This window comes from Mustela erminea, chromosome 12 (assembly GCF_009829155.1).
Source record: "Mustela erminea isolate mMusErm1 chromosome 12, mMusErm1.Pri, whole genome shotgun sequence".
NCBI classification, from domain to species: Eukaryota; Metazoa; Chordata; class Mammalia; order Carnivora; family Mustelidae; genus Mustela; species Mustela erminea.
Genome location: NC_045625.1, coordinates 68,924,895 through 68,941,909, shown reverse-complemented (window position 1 = coordinate 68,941,909; position 17,015 = coordinate 68,924,895). Strand labels below are relative to the sequence as shown.

The window sequence follows — 17,015 nt, the reverse complement described above, 5'->3', positions numbered from 1 at the left end:
ATTATGCAGAAGCTGGCGGTCCTCTCCACCCTGATTTGCATGCCGAAGCTGTCTTTAAACACCCCTGTCCCTTCAGGGTGCTTGGCAGCAGCAGTGTCTGATAAGTAGAGCAAGAAGGTGATCTTAACTACCCTGCTGGGCTAATCAGGTACCAGCCAGGACTGAGCAGAGAACCTCTCTGCAAGTGGGTCCTCTTTCATCTAGCTCTGTATTTTCATAGCACATTCTTAATGCATAATGCACTTTGATTTCTCCCTTCCTCTCTTCCCTACTTTCCCTCTCCTTCTCTTTCTCAATTTTGACATAAAGCTTTTTTTTCCTAGGGCGCCTGGTTGGATCAGTTGGTTAAGCAACTAACTTCGGCTCAGGTCATGATCCCAGGATGCTGGGATCCAGTCCCACATCTGGCTCCCTGCTGTGCAGGGTGTCTGCTTCTTCCCTCTGCCTCTCTCTTTCTCTCTCTCTTGACTAAATAAATAAAACTTTAAAAAAAATGTTTTCCCTCTTCTTGATTTCTCTTTATTACCAAGTGAGCTAGGAAAATATTCTCATTGTGAAAGATCGGAGTAAAATATGACTATATAATAAAATATAACCAATATCATATAATAAATATAACATGTGTCCTCACCCCCCTCTACCCTACTCTCTTCTCCTGAGGTAACCAGTTAGTACACATCTTTGCAGCCCTTCTCTGCACTTATATGTTCATCTATAATAATCTATTTTCATATATAGGGATCATACAATATGTGTAAGTTTTACTTGCTTTCTTAACTCCAAGATACAGCTAATAAATCTTTCAGTGTCAGTACTATAGGTCTGCCTTGTTCCTTTTAATGACTGTATGTATCTCACATAATTTATTTAACCTTGCCAGAATTCTAGGCTTTTTAATTCTTCCAATTCTCAGTGTTATAAGCAATGATGTAATATATACCTTGCATAATATAAACCTATGCCTGGATAAATTTCACTTTCACTAGAATCATAGAGATGAGCTTGTTGGATCGAGACACAGGCATTTTTTAAAAACACATCTAGGGGCACCTGGGTGTCTCAGTGGGTTAAGCCTCTGCCTTTGGCTCAGGTCATGATCTCAGGGTCCTGGGATCAAGTCCCGAATCAGGCTCTCTGCTCAGCAGGGAGCCTGCTTCCCTTCCTCTCTCTCTGCCTGCCTCTCTGCCTACTTGTGATCTCTGTCTGTCAAATAAATAAATAAAATCTTTTTAAAAAAATCTAAATTTTTTTTAAGATTTTATTTATTTATTTGACAGAGAGAAATCACAAGTAGGTAGAGAGGCAGGCAGAGAGAGAGAGAGAGAGAGAGAAGCAGGCTCCCTGCTGAGCAAAGAGCCCAATGTGGGACTCGATCACAGAACCCTGAGATCATGACCTGAGCTGAAGGCAGCGGCTTAACCCACTGAGCCACCCAGGCGCCCAAAAAAACACATCTAAACTAATACTTCTGATGTACACCTTAAGTATCCTAGACACTTTCTCTGAATTCACCACTTAGTCTCATAAATTCTCATGTTGAATATTGTTAAATCATTCTAAACTAACCCATGGAGCATATCGTTGCACAGTGCAAAATTAAAAGTCGAGAATCTCATATCTAAAGTAGGTTATCCTACATGGAAAAAGTTAAAACTAATTAAGATAAATCCAAATGAGCGATGGCTGATAGCTTTAGAGAGAATTTCAATTTCAATTCAACAAAAATGCAATCAAATCATTTAAGTACAACTTTTATATTACCTTCCAGCTACTTTTCTAAGCACTTCAACAAAAATGCAAGAACTAAAAAGAATCCAAAGGTTAAATTATCATCCTTGCGTTACCATTCTTCACTTATTACACCCAGCACAGACCGCCTGTCCTTAGCATGGGAACGGACACAGGCATTTTTAATTTAGAACAATATGGCCAAATTTCCCTCCCAAATGGCTTTACCAATTTACGTGCCACCTCCACCAGAGGTGTTGCTCTCATCCTCGTTAATTTGACAGTATCAACATTAACCATTTTCTCAGTGTAATAAAAAACACCTTGTTTTAATTTACATTTTCCTTGTCACTAATGATATTGAGCATCTGTTTATGAGTTTACTGGCCATTTAGTTTTAGTCCTTCTATGGGTCTTTTCACATTTTTTATTGAGTTGTTTAGCCTTGGGTTTATACCATCACACTTTATACATTCTGCATATTTAATACTTGTTACATATTTGCCAAATGTTCTTCCATTATTTATGATGTTTGTGTTTTAATTTATTTATAATTTGTTTTATACTCATTCATTCAACAAATATTTACTGAAAATCTACTCTGTGCAGTGAGCACACCAAATAGTCTGGTACCCGAGTTCAATTGTTGCATAAATATGTATTTTGCTTTGTTACTTCTGTTTATATTTTCCTTAGGAAGTCTTGTTTGATTCCATAATTATAAAAAATAGTCCTAAATTTGAACCTAAAACTTCTATAGATTATTAAATATATTGGGCTTTTGAAATCATCTGGAATTAACCACATATATGCTGTGAGGTAGGTCTTTAGCTTTTTTTTTTTCTTTTTCCAAGTGGAAAGGCAATACAAAAGATCATGACTTTAATCTTTCTATCTCTGATATGAAATACAATCTTTATCATAACCCATATTCTCACAAATAATGAGTCATTTGGAGGTGGGGGTGCTTTGTGTTCTGTTTCTTTTCCTATTCCTGTGTGTATCTTAATTACTATATGTGTCTATCACGAGGACTCCATTATTATAGCTCATATGCCTTGATTTGCTACCTAATAAAATGAGGACCCTACCCTATCATTGTTCTTTTTCACATATCTACTGGCAATTCTAGAGCATTTTCTTTTGCACATGAGCCTTAGACTCATTTTGCTAAATGCCATAAAGAATCTCACTGATGTTTTGATTTGAAAATTATTTGAATGTATATATTAACTCACAAAGAATTGACTTTAACAATATTAAATGGAAACATAAGAAGTCTCCACTTATTGAACTCCTTTTTTTATCTACTCTATAGTAACTCCATAGTGAAATTTAATAGTTTTATTTATAAATTTTTTGCACATTTCTTGTTATATTTGAGAAATTTGGTTTTTATTTGTTATTGCTATTGTAGGTAATAGGCCTTTCTCCCATCACCTTCCAGAAATAGTTGCTTCTTGTGTATAAGGACTGTTTTAGGATATTAATCTTGCACCTACGGATAAAAGCCATTATTAACTGTAGGTCAGGGGTGGGGAAGGAATGCAAGTAGAGAGCTTGGAGAGACCCAGAGAGGACAAAACCACTTTTAAAATACTATCTGCAGCTATGAGAAGGCATCATCAGCCCTCAGTACTCCAGCTTGGCTAAACAGAGAAATCCTGGAGTAGTTCAGGAAAGTGCTCTATTAGGACTTTGGAGAACACAAAAGAAATGTCCCCGCATTGTGTCTAAATAGAGAAGGAGCCTTACATAAGGTACAGAAGTTTTCCCAAGACTGAAGCAGGGCACAGATGAGGTTGAGCATCTACCTGTCCCAGTGGTAAATACAGAAGCGATGAGAGCCAACAAGTTAAAGACAGCTGGAATGGGGACAACCAGGGGGCACAGGCTGAAGACCTGTGGGGCAAGACCAGGACCAGGAGCAGAGGTCTCAGCAGCACGTGCCAGTCCACTCTGAAAGGCCACGTGGGGCAGTGACATCCAGAGAGGACAGAGTGGGGAAAGATGTCAGCAACCAAAAGCCAAGTCATCTAAGACCAGCCAGGGGAAGACGCAGAGGACCGGGCATGAGAGAGACGTCATCCTTGCCGCCATGATGGTTTGTAAGCAACCCCGGCCTCCTGAGGCCATTCTGGGAATGGAGGAGGAGAAGCTCTTGGTGTGGGAAAAATACCCCAATATAGAAGCACGCACTTTCAAGTGATCACATTTAAACAATGAATTCACTGAGTAATTTCCTGAAAGAGATCAAATTCTAAACTGGCAGATCTTGAGTTACCCTGAAGTGGCAAGATTGAACTTTTTGCCCCTAGAGGAAAGAAGCTCACAGAAAACTGAATTCAGTCATGGGGAAATAATGTCACCTTTATGCATATCTGAGTCATAATGTGTAACTTTTTTAAACCTCTTATGCTAATATAGTTTGTGTGGTTACACAGACCCTGCAAAGACATGAAATTTGTGTTCTTCTGATGTATGGCACTTCGTGTAGGCACACTAGGCTACATTCCACAGTTACGGGAACAAGGCTAAAAGCTATAGGTTATAAGAAAGAATATTCACTACTCCCACATGGCAAACAAAGACTCTGAAAATCAAATATCCAAAATATGTAATTCATTTAGCAGCTTTGTTTGCAGACAACCTACCATCTGAACACTCCAAAGAGGAAAAGATCAAAGCTCAGTCCACATTTTTGCCTACAGACATGCAATGCTGAAATAGGAGAATGAGGAAGATAGTCCCCCCTCAACACTGCCCAAATCATATAGCCTATTTGCATTTGGATCTAGTTGACAAGGAAGGATAAAAAGTTTGATATGAATTTTCCAATTTCAGGAAGTATTGACTAACTGCACTCCATTCCACCTCTCCTAATGAATGCAGCTATAAAACCTGGACAGGATGTGTGCAGCAATTTAAGGACTTGGGAAAGTAAATAGAAAAAGTGGGAAAGGACAGTAATTCACAAGACCACTGAACTGATGTTGGGTTCTCCACGTTTTTTCCTCTGGTATCCCCTGGTCAGAACTCAGAGATACTGGGAGGGCATCACCAAGGACAGGGAAAGCTCCAGGAGAAATTCCTACTTAAAGCAAACTGGGTTCTACAGTAACAGAGTGAGAGCAAATGGAGTAGAGATTTTCTTACCTGTAAGTTTAACCTATTTTCTTTGATAATCACAAACTACTCAAGTAATGTATTTCATATTGGGTGAGTTTGGTAATTCATGGTTTTTGAGAAATGAGTCCATTTCGTCTAAGCTGTCAAACTTACATACCTACAGTTGTTCTGTGGGGTTTGTAGTGATAGCCTCTTTCATTCCTGACATTGGTAATTTGTGTTTTCTTTTTTCTTTATCAGTCTTGCTAGAGATTCACCACTTTCTTGATATTTTCAAAGACCAACTTTCATTATTTAACAATTTTCTTTATTATGTATTGATAAACATAGCAGCTCAGCTGAACCTCAGAGTTGCAAAGGCTGATTTAAAAACTCAGTCTCGGGGCACCTGGGTGGCTCAGTGGGTTAAGTCTCTGCCTTCAGTTCAGGTCATGATCTCAGGGTCCTGGGATCGAGCCCCACATCGGGCTCTCTGCTCAGCGGGGAGCCTGCTTCTCCTTCTCCCTTTGCTTGCCTCTCTGCCTACTTGTGATCTCTCTCTTTAAAAAATTAAAAAAAAAAATCAGTCTCAAAAGATTACTTTCTATATCATTCCATCTATAGGACATTCTCAAAGGACATAAACTGTACTCACAGAATAAATCAGGGGTTGCTAGGGGTGGGGATACATGACTACAAAAGGGAACACAAGGGAGGTTTGTGGGTGATGGACTTATTCACTACCCTGATTTGTATAACGGGAGGTTATACAAACCTCCACAAACTTATAGAACTATACATCAAATTTACACTGTGTTCATTTAAAAACTAAAATTTAAGTTCAGAGGAGAAATAAGACTTTGGTTTAAGAAATTTTTAAGCTTTAGAGTGTATACTCAGAGGTGCCTGAGTGGTTCAGTCAACTGAACTTTTGACTCTTGATTTTGGCTCAGGTTATGATCTCGAGGTAATGAGATCAAGTCCTGACACTGGGCTCCATACTCAGCACAGAGTCTGCTTGAGATGCTCTCTTTCCCTCTCCCTCTGCCCCTTCCCCCCACTCACCTGCACTCTCTAAATAAAATCTTTTTAAAAATAAAATAGAATGTATACTCAATTAAGTAACTGTCTAATTAATTATTCTCTCAAATATTTCTCTTCCTTAATACAGTTTAAGTCACCGTAAAAATAAGTTTGATTCTACCAATTTTCAACAAGATTTGGAGGAAACAGTCACATAACATTATTGAGGTAAGTTACTATAAGGTCTTTAAATGGATATTTATCACTAAGAAAACATAAAGCATATACCTTTTGATCCAGCAATTTAATTTCTAAAAGAATTTTCTAGTACGGATGGATTTGCAAACATTCAAGAAAGTACATACATGCATGTTTATTACAGCATAATGCCTAACTGCAAATTACTAGAAAATATTTTGATGTCTATTATATATTCACATAAATATCAAAAAGTCATTTGTAAAATGAAGTCAGTCAGGGTGCCTGGGTGGCTTAGTCAGTGGGGAGTCTGCCTTTTGGCTCAGGTCGTAATCCTGGAGTTTCAGGATCTAGCCCCATGTCAGGCTCCCCGGTCAGTGGGGAGTGTCTCCTTCTCCCTCTACTCCTCCCCAGCACTTGTTCTCTCTCACTCACTCTCTTTCTCAAATAAGAAAATAAATAAAATCTTTTAAAAAATAATAAAACTTTGAAAATAAATAAAATGAAGTCAGTCACATATTTAAAAAATCTCTAAAACTATTAATAAGGTGAAAAATAGTATATAGAGATTGATCTCATTTCTGTTTATAAAAAATCATATGTATGACTAGGGAACTTATATATACATGAGAAATCCCAGAAGGTGAGCATTAACACATTATATGTTAATTTAAAAATCCCAGAAGGATATATAAAATACTGTTAACAGTTATTTCTTTGGAATGGACTTGGAGATCTGGGAGAGGGAAGAGAAAGGAAATAGTTTGGGTTTTCATTTTAAATTCTTCTAAACTAAGGAAAGTCATAGACATTATCTTAAGCTTGTTTTAATACATGAGGTTTGATTGTCTATGTGAGGTAATGGATGTTAATTAATCTTACTGTAATCATTTTTTAATATATACATATATTAAATCATTAGGTTACATATCTTAAACTTACACAATGTTACATGTCAATTAGATATTATTAAAAAGGGAAAATCTTTAAATAACAAGTAAAATTAAAAGGAACTACCTTTAAATATCCTAATAAGGGGCTCCTGCATGGCTCAGTGGGTTAAAACCTCTGCCTTCGGCTCAGGTCATGATCCCAGAGACCTGGGATAGAGCCCCACATTGGGCTCCTTCCTCAGCGGGGAGGCTGCTTCCTCTTCTCTCTCTCTGCCTGCCTCTCTACCTATTTGTGATTTCTGTCTGTCAAATAAATAAATAAAATCTTTTTAAAAATCCTAAGAAGATAATAATGTCCTTGTAGAGAGTTTGTTAACCAGGGCAGCTGACCTTCAGTCAACTCTGGAAAATACCATTCCTGAGAACACCTATAGTCAAAGAGATCTTAAAAGGGTCAGGTCAAAGAACCTGAAAGTCTGCCATCTAACCATTCCTCCAAGATATTTTGCCCTCATTGCTTACCCAAAGACAATCAAAGGATCAAAGTTATACACATACCCAAGAAGAAAGTTGCCTGAAGTTCTGCAACCAGATCCTTTTGATAGATTCATGGATGAGTCCCAGGAGTTGAACCCAGTTTCTCTGGGTTAATATTATACAAGTTCTCATTTAAAATTTTTTTGCATCTATGGTAAAATTAATTTTTTCAGGGTATACATAAGAATACAGAAATTCTTGATACTAAAAGACACCATCATCAACAAAACTAGGTTTGTGATCATGAGAAGATTACATGATTTCCGATTTAGTAATGTCCTCAAAAATACAACATCAGACTGGGTGATAGATAAGACCTTTACCAGTTCCTAGAATCAGTGAGTCACCTGGTCTGGTTTCAAAATTGAATTTCACAAAGTTCTTTCCTGATTCAGATTTCATTTGTTATTAGACTGACACTGGCCAGCAATCAAATGTCAATCCTTAAAACATTTTTAACAAACATTATAAATTTTCAATTGGTTGTTCAGATTTACTTAGCATGAAGACAAAGCTCTTAAGCAGCCAGTTTTTACAAATTAAAAGTTGTTTCTTCTACATACAAATGGCTAACAGACACATGAAAAAATGTTCATCATCATTAGCCACCAGGGAGATTCAAATCAAAACCACACTGAGATGCCACCTTACTCCAGTTAGAATGGCCAAAATCAACAAGACAGTAAACAACAAGTGTTGGAGAGGATGTGCAGACAGGGGAACCCTCTTCCACTATTGGTAGGAATGCAAGTTGGTACAGCCACTTTGGACAACAGTGTGGAGATTCCTTAAGAAATTAAAAATAGAGCTTCCCCATGACCCTGCAATTGCACTACTGGGTATTTACTCCAAAGACACAGATGTAGTGAAAAGAAGGGCCATCTGTACCCCAATGTTCATAAAAGCAATGCCACAGTCACCAAACTGTGGAAGGAGTCAAGATGCCCTTCAACAGACGAATGGATAAAGAAGATATGGTCCATATATACAATGGAGAATTAGGCCTCCATCAGAAAGGATGAATACCCAACTTTCATATCGACATGGATGGGACTGGAAGAGATTATGCTGAGTGAAATAAGTCAAGCAGAGAGAGTCAATTATCATATGGTTTCACTCACTTGAGGACCATAAGGAATAACATGGAGGAGATTGGGAAAAGGAGAGAAGTGAGATGGGGGAAATCAGAGGGAGAGAAGAGCCATAAAAGACTGGACTCAGGGAAACAAAGTGAGGCTTTTGGAGGGAGGGGCATGGGGGAATGGGGGAGCCTGGTGGTGGGTAGTAAGGAGGGCACGTATTACATGGAGCACTGGGTATGGGGCATAAACAATGAATCTTGGAACACTGAAAAAATAAAATAAAAATTTTTTAAAAAGCTGTTTCTTCTACTAAGTGTTGAAAGACATCTGACTTTGGATATTTACATTTTTTATTTATATTTATATATTTTTGTAAAATAATTTATTAAAAATTTTAGTGCTATATATTACAGCATGCACAAAATAATATAATGAATCGTATGTTCCCATTACCTAGAGTCAGTAATTATTAAACTTGCTGCCAAACTTTCTCGACTATGGACTCTGAAAAACAATCTGAGGGTTTTGAAGGGGCGGGGGGTGGGAGGTCGGGGTACCAGGTGGTGGGTATTATAGAGGGCATGGATTGCATGGAGCACTGGGTGTGGTGCAAAAATAATGAATACTGTTATGCTGAAAATAAATAAAAAATAAATTAAAAAAAAACTTTCTTGATTTATCCTCATCCCTTACATCTTTATATATGCTAGAATCCTGTAAAAGAAATTTCAGACATCATGCTATTTAACTCTAAATACTTCACTACATGTTGCTAACAATTCAGATTATTTTTAATTTTATTTTTTCACTGTTCCAAGATTCACTGTTTATACACCACACCCAGTGTTCTATGTAATACGTGCCCTCCTTACTACCCACCACCAGGGCCATCCGTCCCTCCACTCCCTCCCTTCCAAAACCCTCCCTTTGTTTATCAGAGTCCACAGTCTCATGTGTGTAGCCTAAGGAAAATATTGCATGCATTTAAGAATCAAAACTGAAGAATCGTTTACTATAAATAAGCTTACTGGAAAATTGTCTAAACATTTTAAAACACATAAAAATATCAAAATTTAGAAGCTAAGGGATAAAAGCTAAGCATCAGTAATTTTTTAAAGAATTTTTTCATTTATCAGAGAGAGGGAGAGCACACACACACACTCAGAGAGAGGCAAAGGTAGAGGGAGAGAATCTCAAACAGATTCCCCACTGAGTAAGGTGCTCCACATGGGCTCCATCCCAGGACCTTAACATCATGACCTGGGCAGAAATCAAGAGTCAGACAATTAAGTTAGCCACCCAGATGCCCCAGCCATTTTTTTTTTCAGACACACTAATTCATTCTTATTATCCCTCATCTCGTTCTATATAGAGCTTCTTGATACTTCTGTCCTCTTATTTCTTCTTGGATGCTTGTAACACATCTATTCCAGCTGTACCCCAACAGACTGACCTCTTGGGATGTTGCAAGCACACTGCTCATACACCTTTCCTGTCAGCTTCCTGCAACAGCCACGGCTCCCAGCAGCCATGGGCATCAGCCTTCCCCAGAACAACCTGGCTCTCTTTCCTGCACTGATCAGACAGAGTTTGTTCCATAGAGATGGGGGAGGAAAGGAAGAGAAATGGGAAGGGACGAAGGGAAGGAAAGATGAGTGGGTAGGTAACAGGAGGGAGAAAAAGGAGGGTTAAGGAATAGATGTATTGGTTGCTAGTTTGCCATCCACATTCAGTTTCTTTCTTCTCCCACTTAAAAGCCCTGCCCAGAATAATTTCTTTATATTTGAAAAAGGAAAGAATCCCTTGAATAATGATAAGTGACATAATATGCACTAAACTGATTTCCGATGAGAAACTGATTTATCGCCTACATCTCAGAGCCCTGGGAAAGTTGACGTGGAGGGATAAATGGGTTTCAGGGCAGACAATGAATTTCTGAAGTACATTTCAGAAGCCCTCCTCCAAAGCATAAATAAAAGCAGGCTGACTACAGCCTAGCATGGATGACTGAGAAAAAAACACCATGCCATCCAGGACCCACTCAACCCCCTCCTCACAATGGCCAAAGTGGATGGCCAGATGTTCTAGAAAGAAGTTTCCCAAGGTGACTTCCCCAAGAGGTCATCAATTTAAAAAAAAAAAAAAAAAAAGGCAGTTCAGAGCACGAGTGCTTGAAAACAATTACTCAGGGGAAAGAAATTATTATAGGGAGTTTGAAGAACAGAAAAGAATAAACCAATCTTCAGTAAAGTTAGTGGCAAGAATACACCTGCTTTTCTCATCCCCATAGGACTGCACCTCCCACCCTGAAATGCTTACAAGCAACCCCCACAATCCAAAGGAACCAGAAAGCTGATAGTTACGTTTAACAGATACTTAATCATCTAAGTCCAAGGTTCCTGTTCGAATATGAACTATGAAGGGAAGGTGATGGGAAGAGCGACTACAGGGAAGGTGAAGGCCAGAAAAGAAGAGAAGGCACACAGCACCCAATGGGAGAGAGAAGCCCCCACCCACAGATCTTCAACTCCAGCCGTTTCTTCCCCAGGAGGAGAAATTTTGTAGAGGAACAGAACCTATCTTTGGACACTTCATAACAAAAGTGAAACCAAAGATTGACACTTACATTTCATTTGCTTGGAGATGGACTTGTTAGGTTCAAGCCAGTGCTAGGGAGAAAAAAAAAGCAGAGATTATGGGTCAAATGGCTGAACCATACGATGCATACTTAATACCTAAGAGAAATTTAATATAGTCTTTTCCCAAAGTACAGTCTTGGTTCCTGTAGATATTTCCTCAAGGTTCCACCTTCTGAAGATCAGCACAAACAATCCCATAATGAAAATACAAAAGGCAAGGACATAAATTACAGAGAATTAACACTTTGAGGAGTATTTGAGTCCTACTAAGAGAGAAGAACTAGGGACAGAACATACTCTTGAACAGGATATTCTTAAGGCTCTAATGAACCCCAGGTGATGGAACTCCATTGCTCTGGGCAAGCCACAGATGGCTAAAGACTTGGACATCCATGACCTCAAAGAGTCACAGTCCAAGGCAGCTTCAGTACCCGATTCCCCTGCCAGGTAGCCCCTGTTCGGTCAAGCCAGCATTAGCCCCATCAAACAGAAGCAATTCTTTCTTCATGGTAGGGGGGAGCAAGTGATAAATACCTTACTTCAGAGGCCTGTGAAGAAAAACCGGCTCTATCCCAAAGCAAAGAAGCCCAGAGACCTGGGTAGCTCAGAATGGTGTTAGGGACAGGCATTTTAAGAAGATACATGCTGATCCCAGCAGCCAGCTCTCTCCATACCTTGTGTGGCAGTCACTCCAACTTGTTGAGAGCCTTGTTGTTATCCCTAACTATGATGTCCCCAGAGCCACTTAGGGCATGTCAGGAAGCATTGTTCTACACACTTGCAATTTAGAAAGATACTAGGAGCACCACTGGTATCCATCAGGAGGTCGGAGAGCCCTCACTCACCAGGCACCTCTCACACTCAATACTAGAGAGGAAAGGAGGATGCTTACCATCTGTTGAGGCTTACACCCCATTTGTGTCAACCAACTAAGTCTCAGAATTCTGTAACGTCCCTGCCATTTGGTATAAATGCATAACCATAAAGCCTAAGAAAGAGTTGGCCTACGTTGAGTGCTTCCTAAATGCCAGGGGTTATGCGAAGCATTTCCCCAGGCCATCACTACTGCCCCATTTACAGAGGAGAAACCAGGAGGCTCAGGACATTAGACAACCAGCCTAAGGTCCCCCAGAGATTAAGTGGTGGAACCAGTATACGGTGGGATTCCACAACACAGGCCCTTCACCTTGGCCATGCGGCCTCGCCACAGATCAGTTTGCTCTAAAACCTATTGTTCTCGACTAACATTCCTTCTTTCCCTAGGAGCTGAAAAAAAAAAAGAGTGGTCAAATCATGAGTTTCCAGCCCAGGGTGTCAGATCTCTGCAGTCTTTCGCTATGTCAACCCCAGGACAATTTGGACAGAAAACCACACATTTACCTCTGTTGTACTACATGAACTAACATGGCAAGTTTCTTTGCTTCTGATTGAAATTAGGTCTGTTCATTCTGAGAGCCTGGTTTTTCTCCTTTTTCTCATTTTTTAGTTGTGGTAACACACACAACATCAAATTCGCCATTCTAACCCTTTTTAAATGTACAGTTCGGTGGTATTAAATGCATTCATAATGGTGTGCCACCATCACCCCCATTCATCTCCAGCACACTCTGACCCTATAAAACTGAAACTGTAGCCCAAATAAACAGTCACTCTGCAGGCCCCTTTCTCCAGGCCCTTGGAAACCATCATTCTACTTTTGGTTTTCTCCTTCTAGTCAGAAGCGATGTCTGGCATTTACACAGTTATCATTGAACAGTGGAAAAACCTATTGACTGGGCCACTTACTGGCTATATAAGCACGTACAAAAGGTTTAACCTTGCTCTCAATTTCTGCAACTGTCATATGGGCATAGCGATAGTACCCACTCTGCATGGTTGCTGCAAGGATTTTAGAAGTTAATAAAAAAATTAATAAACATGAGACACTTAGACTGTGCATGGCATGTGAAAAATATCGATAAATGCTTGTTTGCTGATGCTGCTGTTACTTAATAAGCACAGTTTAATTAGTAGACCATATCCCATGGAGGAGAATAATAGACGGGGCCTCTGATGATCAAATTACTTTTCTAGCAATTAATAGGATAATTTAGAACTAAGGCAAGAAGACAAAAACCAACTGAAATCAATACATACTGCTAGTGTCTCATGGAGGAGAATCACTAGTCTTTTGGCCAACAAAGTCTGAAATGTGTTTTCCGAATTCTCCTTGTTTGGCATCCTTTGAACTCCTTAACCTTTCTCTGCCTAACTTCAACCTGCCTTTCCTCCCCTCTCTGCCTCCCAGGAGGACAGGTACATTTCATTTTATACACCAATACCAGTTAGTTGGCGGCAGTCTCCCAGGGGTGTGAAGAAGGATCCAAGTCTCAGTGAGAATGAGTGCCATGATGGAGATTGGCCAGGTTTGCCATGGAGAGGCAGGGAACATGAAAGGCATGTCTACAAGGTATTTGCCATCTGTGCCCTAAATAAGTTATTTTGTCTAAATGAATGGCCTCTTCATTGTCCTATGAGATACACCCCCCAGTTTCTGATGGGTTCTGACCTTCCTCCTCTTCTTGGCCTATTCACACCCTACCCTTGCCCCTCAAACCTTGTCTATCTGAATCACCTCCATCTACAGTGTGACCACTACATACTTTTCCACCAGGACAACTATTCTTCTGCTGTGGGATAGTCATGGGGTATAGAGTCTTAAGAAAAATAAGCCAGCATGAATCATGTTTCAAGGGATTATAATAAATAATTTCTTCAGAGAGCGTCAAGCTCAGTTTGTGAGCAGTTATTAAAATTTAAAACCCTGACTGGCCTATGACCCAACAATTCCCTTATTCCCCAAATTACCCATGTGAACACAGAGGAACACAACAAGGATTCTCACTGCAAGATTATATTAAATTATAAAACATTAGACTATTAATGGCCATCATCAGGAAAATGCTAAATAATCTATCATCTGTTCCTATGCTAGAGGATTCTTCAGTGTACTATAGGAGGTAGATCTTGACGGGTAACATGGTTAGATCTCTAGAATACACAGTGTGATGAAAAAAGTGAACTGCAAAATTTGTAACTATGGTCACAGTTCCCAAATCATGCACTGAAGCACTCCAGGGAAAAGAGCCATACCAGACATCTATCAGACACCCACTGTGCAAACTGTAAGCTCAAGGAAGTTCCCAGCTCTAATATTAGATCATGCTAGATGCCTTTTGATGTCATACTTTTTGCAACACGTGGTTTTTAGCGGTTGCTGTGATGAAAAGCAAGTATCATGTGAGAAGAGGTATGCAAGGCCATGAGTACGGCAGTATCTGATCCGCTCCTAGAGGCTGAGAAGCCGTGAGCCACCCAGCAGGTGCATGCCTCCCGTTCCCAGGTAACTGTGGTTAAGAATGAGCTGGAAATACTATTTTCAGGTAGGCCATGGTTTAAATGGCTGCTAAGCTGTTAGAACATAAATACTAAGTTTGTTATCCCTCTTATTAGATAGGGCACCATGAAATCATTACTTTTGACCTAAGGCATCATGAAATAATTACTAAGACACCAAGAGAGCCATACATCACAGAGTTTGGGAACCTCTGAGCTAGCATATCTTATAATTAATGTGTTTTCTTTAAGTAAAAAGTACAAACCACTACCCTATATTTTCAAAGAATACATAATAGGCATCTAAATGTATTTTTATAGATCTGAAATGATAGTCAATAAACACATAATATGAAGAAAACAGGAATTTAGGGGTGTTGCTCAAAGGAAACACTGTTTTATCTGTGATATTTTAATTTACACCTTTTACATGTATTCAAGCGTTACCTGAGTAATTAAAAGTCAATTTCTTTAAAAAGGAAGCTAAGTTCTACTCAGAGGATAAAGGTGGACTTTTATGTAATTTAGACTCAAGATGAAGAATTTCCTACATAACAGGCAGATGCCAAGTCCAGCTAAGCCCCAGCTTTGGCACTGCGGTTCAACACAGGAGCCAGGTTCTGCCACTTACTAGTGATGGGACCTCCAGCGTGTTGCTTCCTCTGTTTCCCCTCTTACAGCATCACTGTGGGGTTTAAGTAGATTCACGGATTCAAGTCGTCTTTAGAACAGAGCTTAGAGCCTAGTTAAAGCTCAGTAAACACCAGCTGTCCCCATCTTTGCATTCACTCAGACACTCCCAAGGTGATGCAATGGCCCCTCCTTGTGAGCCCACCTCCGTCCCGCTCTTCCTCTCACACTCCCAGCCCATCTGCCTTCTGCTCCACACGAAAGGTAAACCTCCTTCCTTTTAGAGTTGTGAGTTGGGCAATGAATTCAAGTGTGGACGACACCAACAACTCCTGCTGTTACTATATGTACAGATGGATTACACTCCTATGAGAAAGAAACAACCATGAGGCTGTGTGCTTGGTAATTAGATAGGAGGCTCAGAACATTGACTGCATTGCTATTTTCCTTTCAATTGCTACTTGGAAGATATGCTAGCTTGTTTTTTGTTTTTTGTTTTTTTAAGTCTGTTTCCTTACTGGAAACTGAAGTTCCCTAAGAGAGATAGAAAGAAAAGACTGCCAACCAAATATCTGAATTTGAGGCTGGTTTACTATAGCTGAAAATAAAATTTCCTCAACTTTCATTTAGAATAAGAATTCCGAAGACTAAAGAAGCTAAGATTCAATGATTGATTCTACCTAATGAGCTTAGGACATAAGATGAACTAGAGGAGGCATTCCCTCAGCACCATCTGAAGTTTTCAGGAAGGTGTCTGTGGACATACTGTCAGGGCTCTGCCCAATTCCTCTCGGATCCCTTCTCCCCATATAGAGCGGCTTAATCGTTTTTAGGAAGGCTGCCTCAGGTCACTAGAATCCAATGCAGAATGGAGAATGAGTCTCCCCCAACTCACCTCTGAACTATCAAGTTAAGAAGTGCGGGTGTGGGAGGATAAATATCTTTGCTCCCTTACCCCTTGGCCAGGACAACTCTAAGCCATGACCTACACTCTTCCAAAAATCCTCTGTGGCTTTCAGCCCAAGTTACTCTCTGTACAACTTTGCTCAACGTCACACAGTTGTGTGACCGCCTTCCCTTCTCTGTCCCAGTGCCTCCAAGCTCCTGAAAGCCTTTTTCCTGGAAACGTGTCCTAGTAAACCTGGAATTTTTTTTTTAAAGATTTTATTTATTTATTCGGCAGAGAGAGATCACAAGTAGGCAGGTAGAGAGAGAGAGAGGAGGAAGCAGGCTCCCTGCTGAGCAGAGAGCCCGTTGCGGGACTCGATCCCAGGACCCTGACATCATGACCCAAGCCGAAGGCAGCGGCCTAACCCACTGAGCCACCCAGGTGCCCCAAACCTGGAATTTTTATCTCCAAATCCACTTCTGGGTCAGAGCCAAGACAGCCTCCCTAAGTCCCCACCAAAAACTACCCTCCATCCGTTGGATTTAAAATCCTTCCCTTGGAGATTCAAATTAAAACCACAGTTATAATGGCCAAAATTAGCAAGACAGGAAACAATCTGTGTTGGAGAGGATGTGGAGAAAGGGGAACCCTCTTACACTGTTGGTGGGAATGCAAGTTGGTGCAGCCACTTTGGAAAACAGTGTGGAGATTCCTCAAGAAATTAAAAATAGAACTTCCCTATGACCCTGCCATTGCACTCCTGGGTATTTACCCCAAAGATACAGATGTAGTGAAAAGAAGGGCCATCTGTACCCCAGTGTTTATAGCAGCAATGGCCACGGTCGCCAAACTGTGGAAAGAACCAAGATGTCCTTCAATGGACGAATGGATAAGGAAGATGTGGTCCATGTAC

General features: G+C 40.0%; 1 protein-coding gene across 3 annotated transcripts in view; it reads right to left on the bottom strand.

Moving 5' to 3' along the window:
- Positions 1-17,015, bottom strand: part of FRMD3 (FERM domain containing 3) — a 307,544-nt gene that overhangs the window by 134,074 nt on the left and 156,455 nt on the right. For all 3 annotated transcript variants that reach the window (XM_032307067.1, XM_032307066.1, XM_032307068.1), the window contains one exon: positions 11,196-11,238. In XM_032307067.1, coding sequence (XP_032162958.1) covers positions 11,196-11,238 — 43 coding nt within the window. The remainder of the gene's footprint in view (positions 1-11,195; positions 11,239-17,015) is intronic.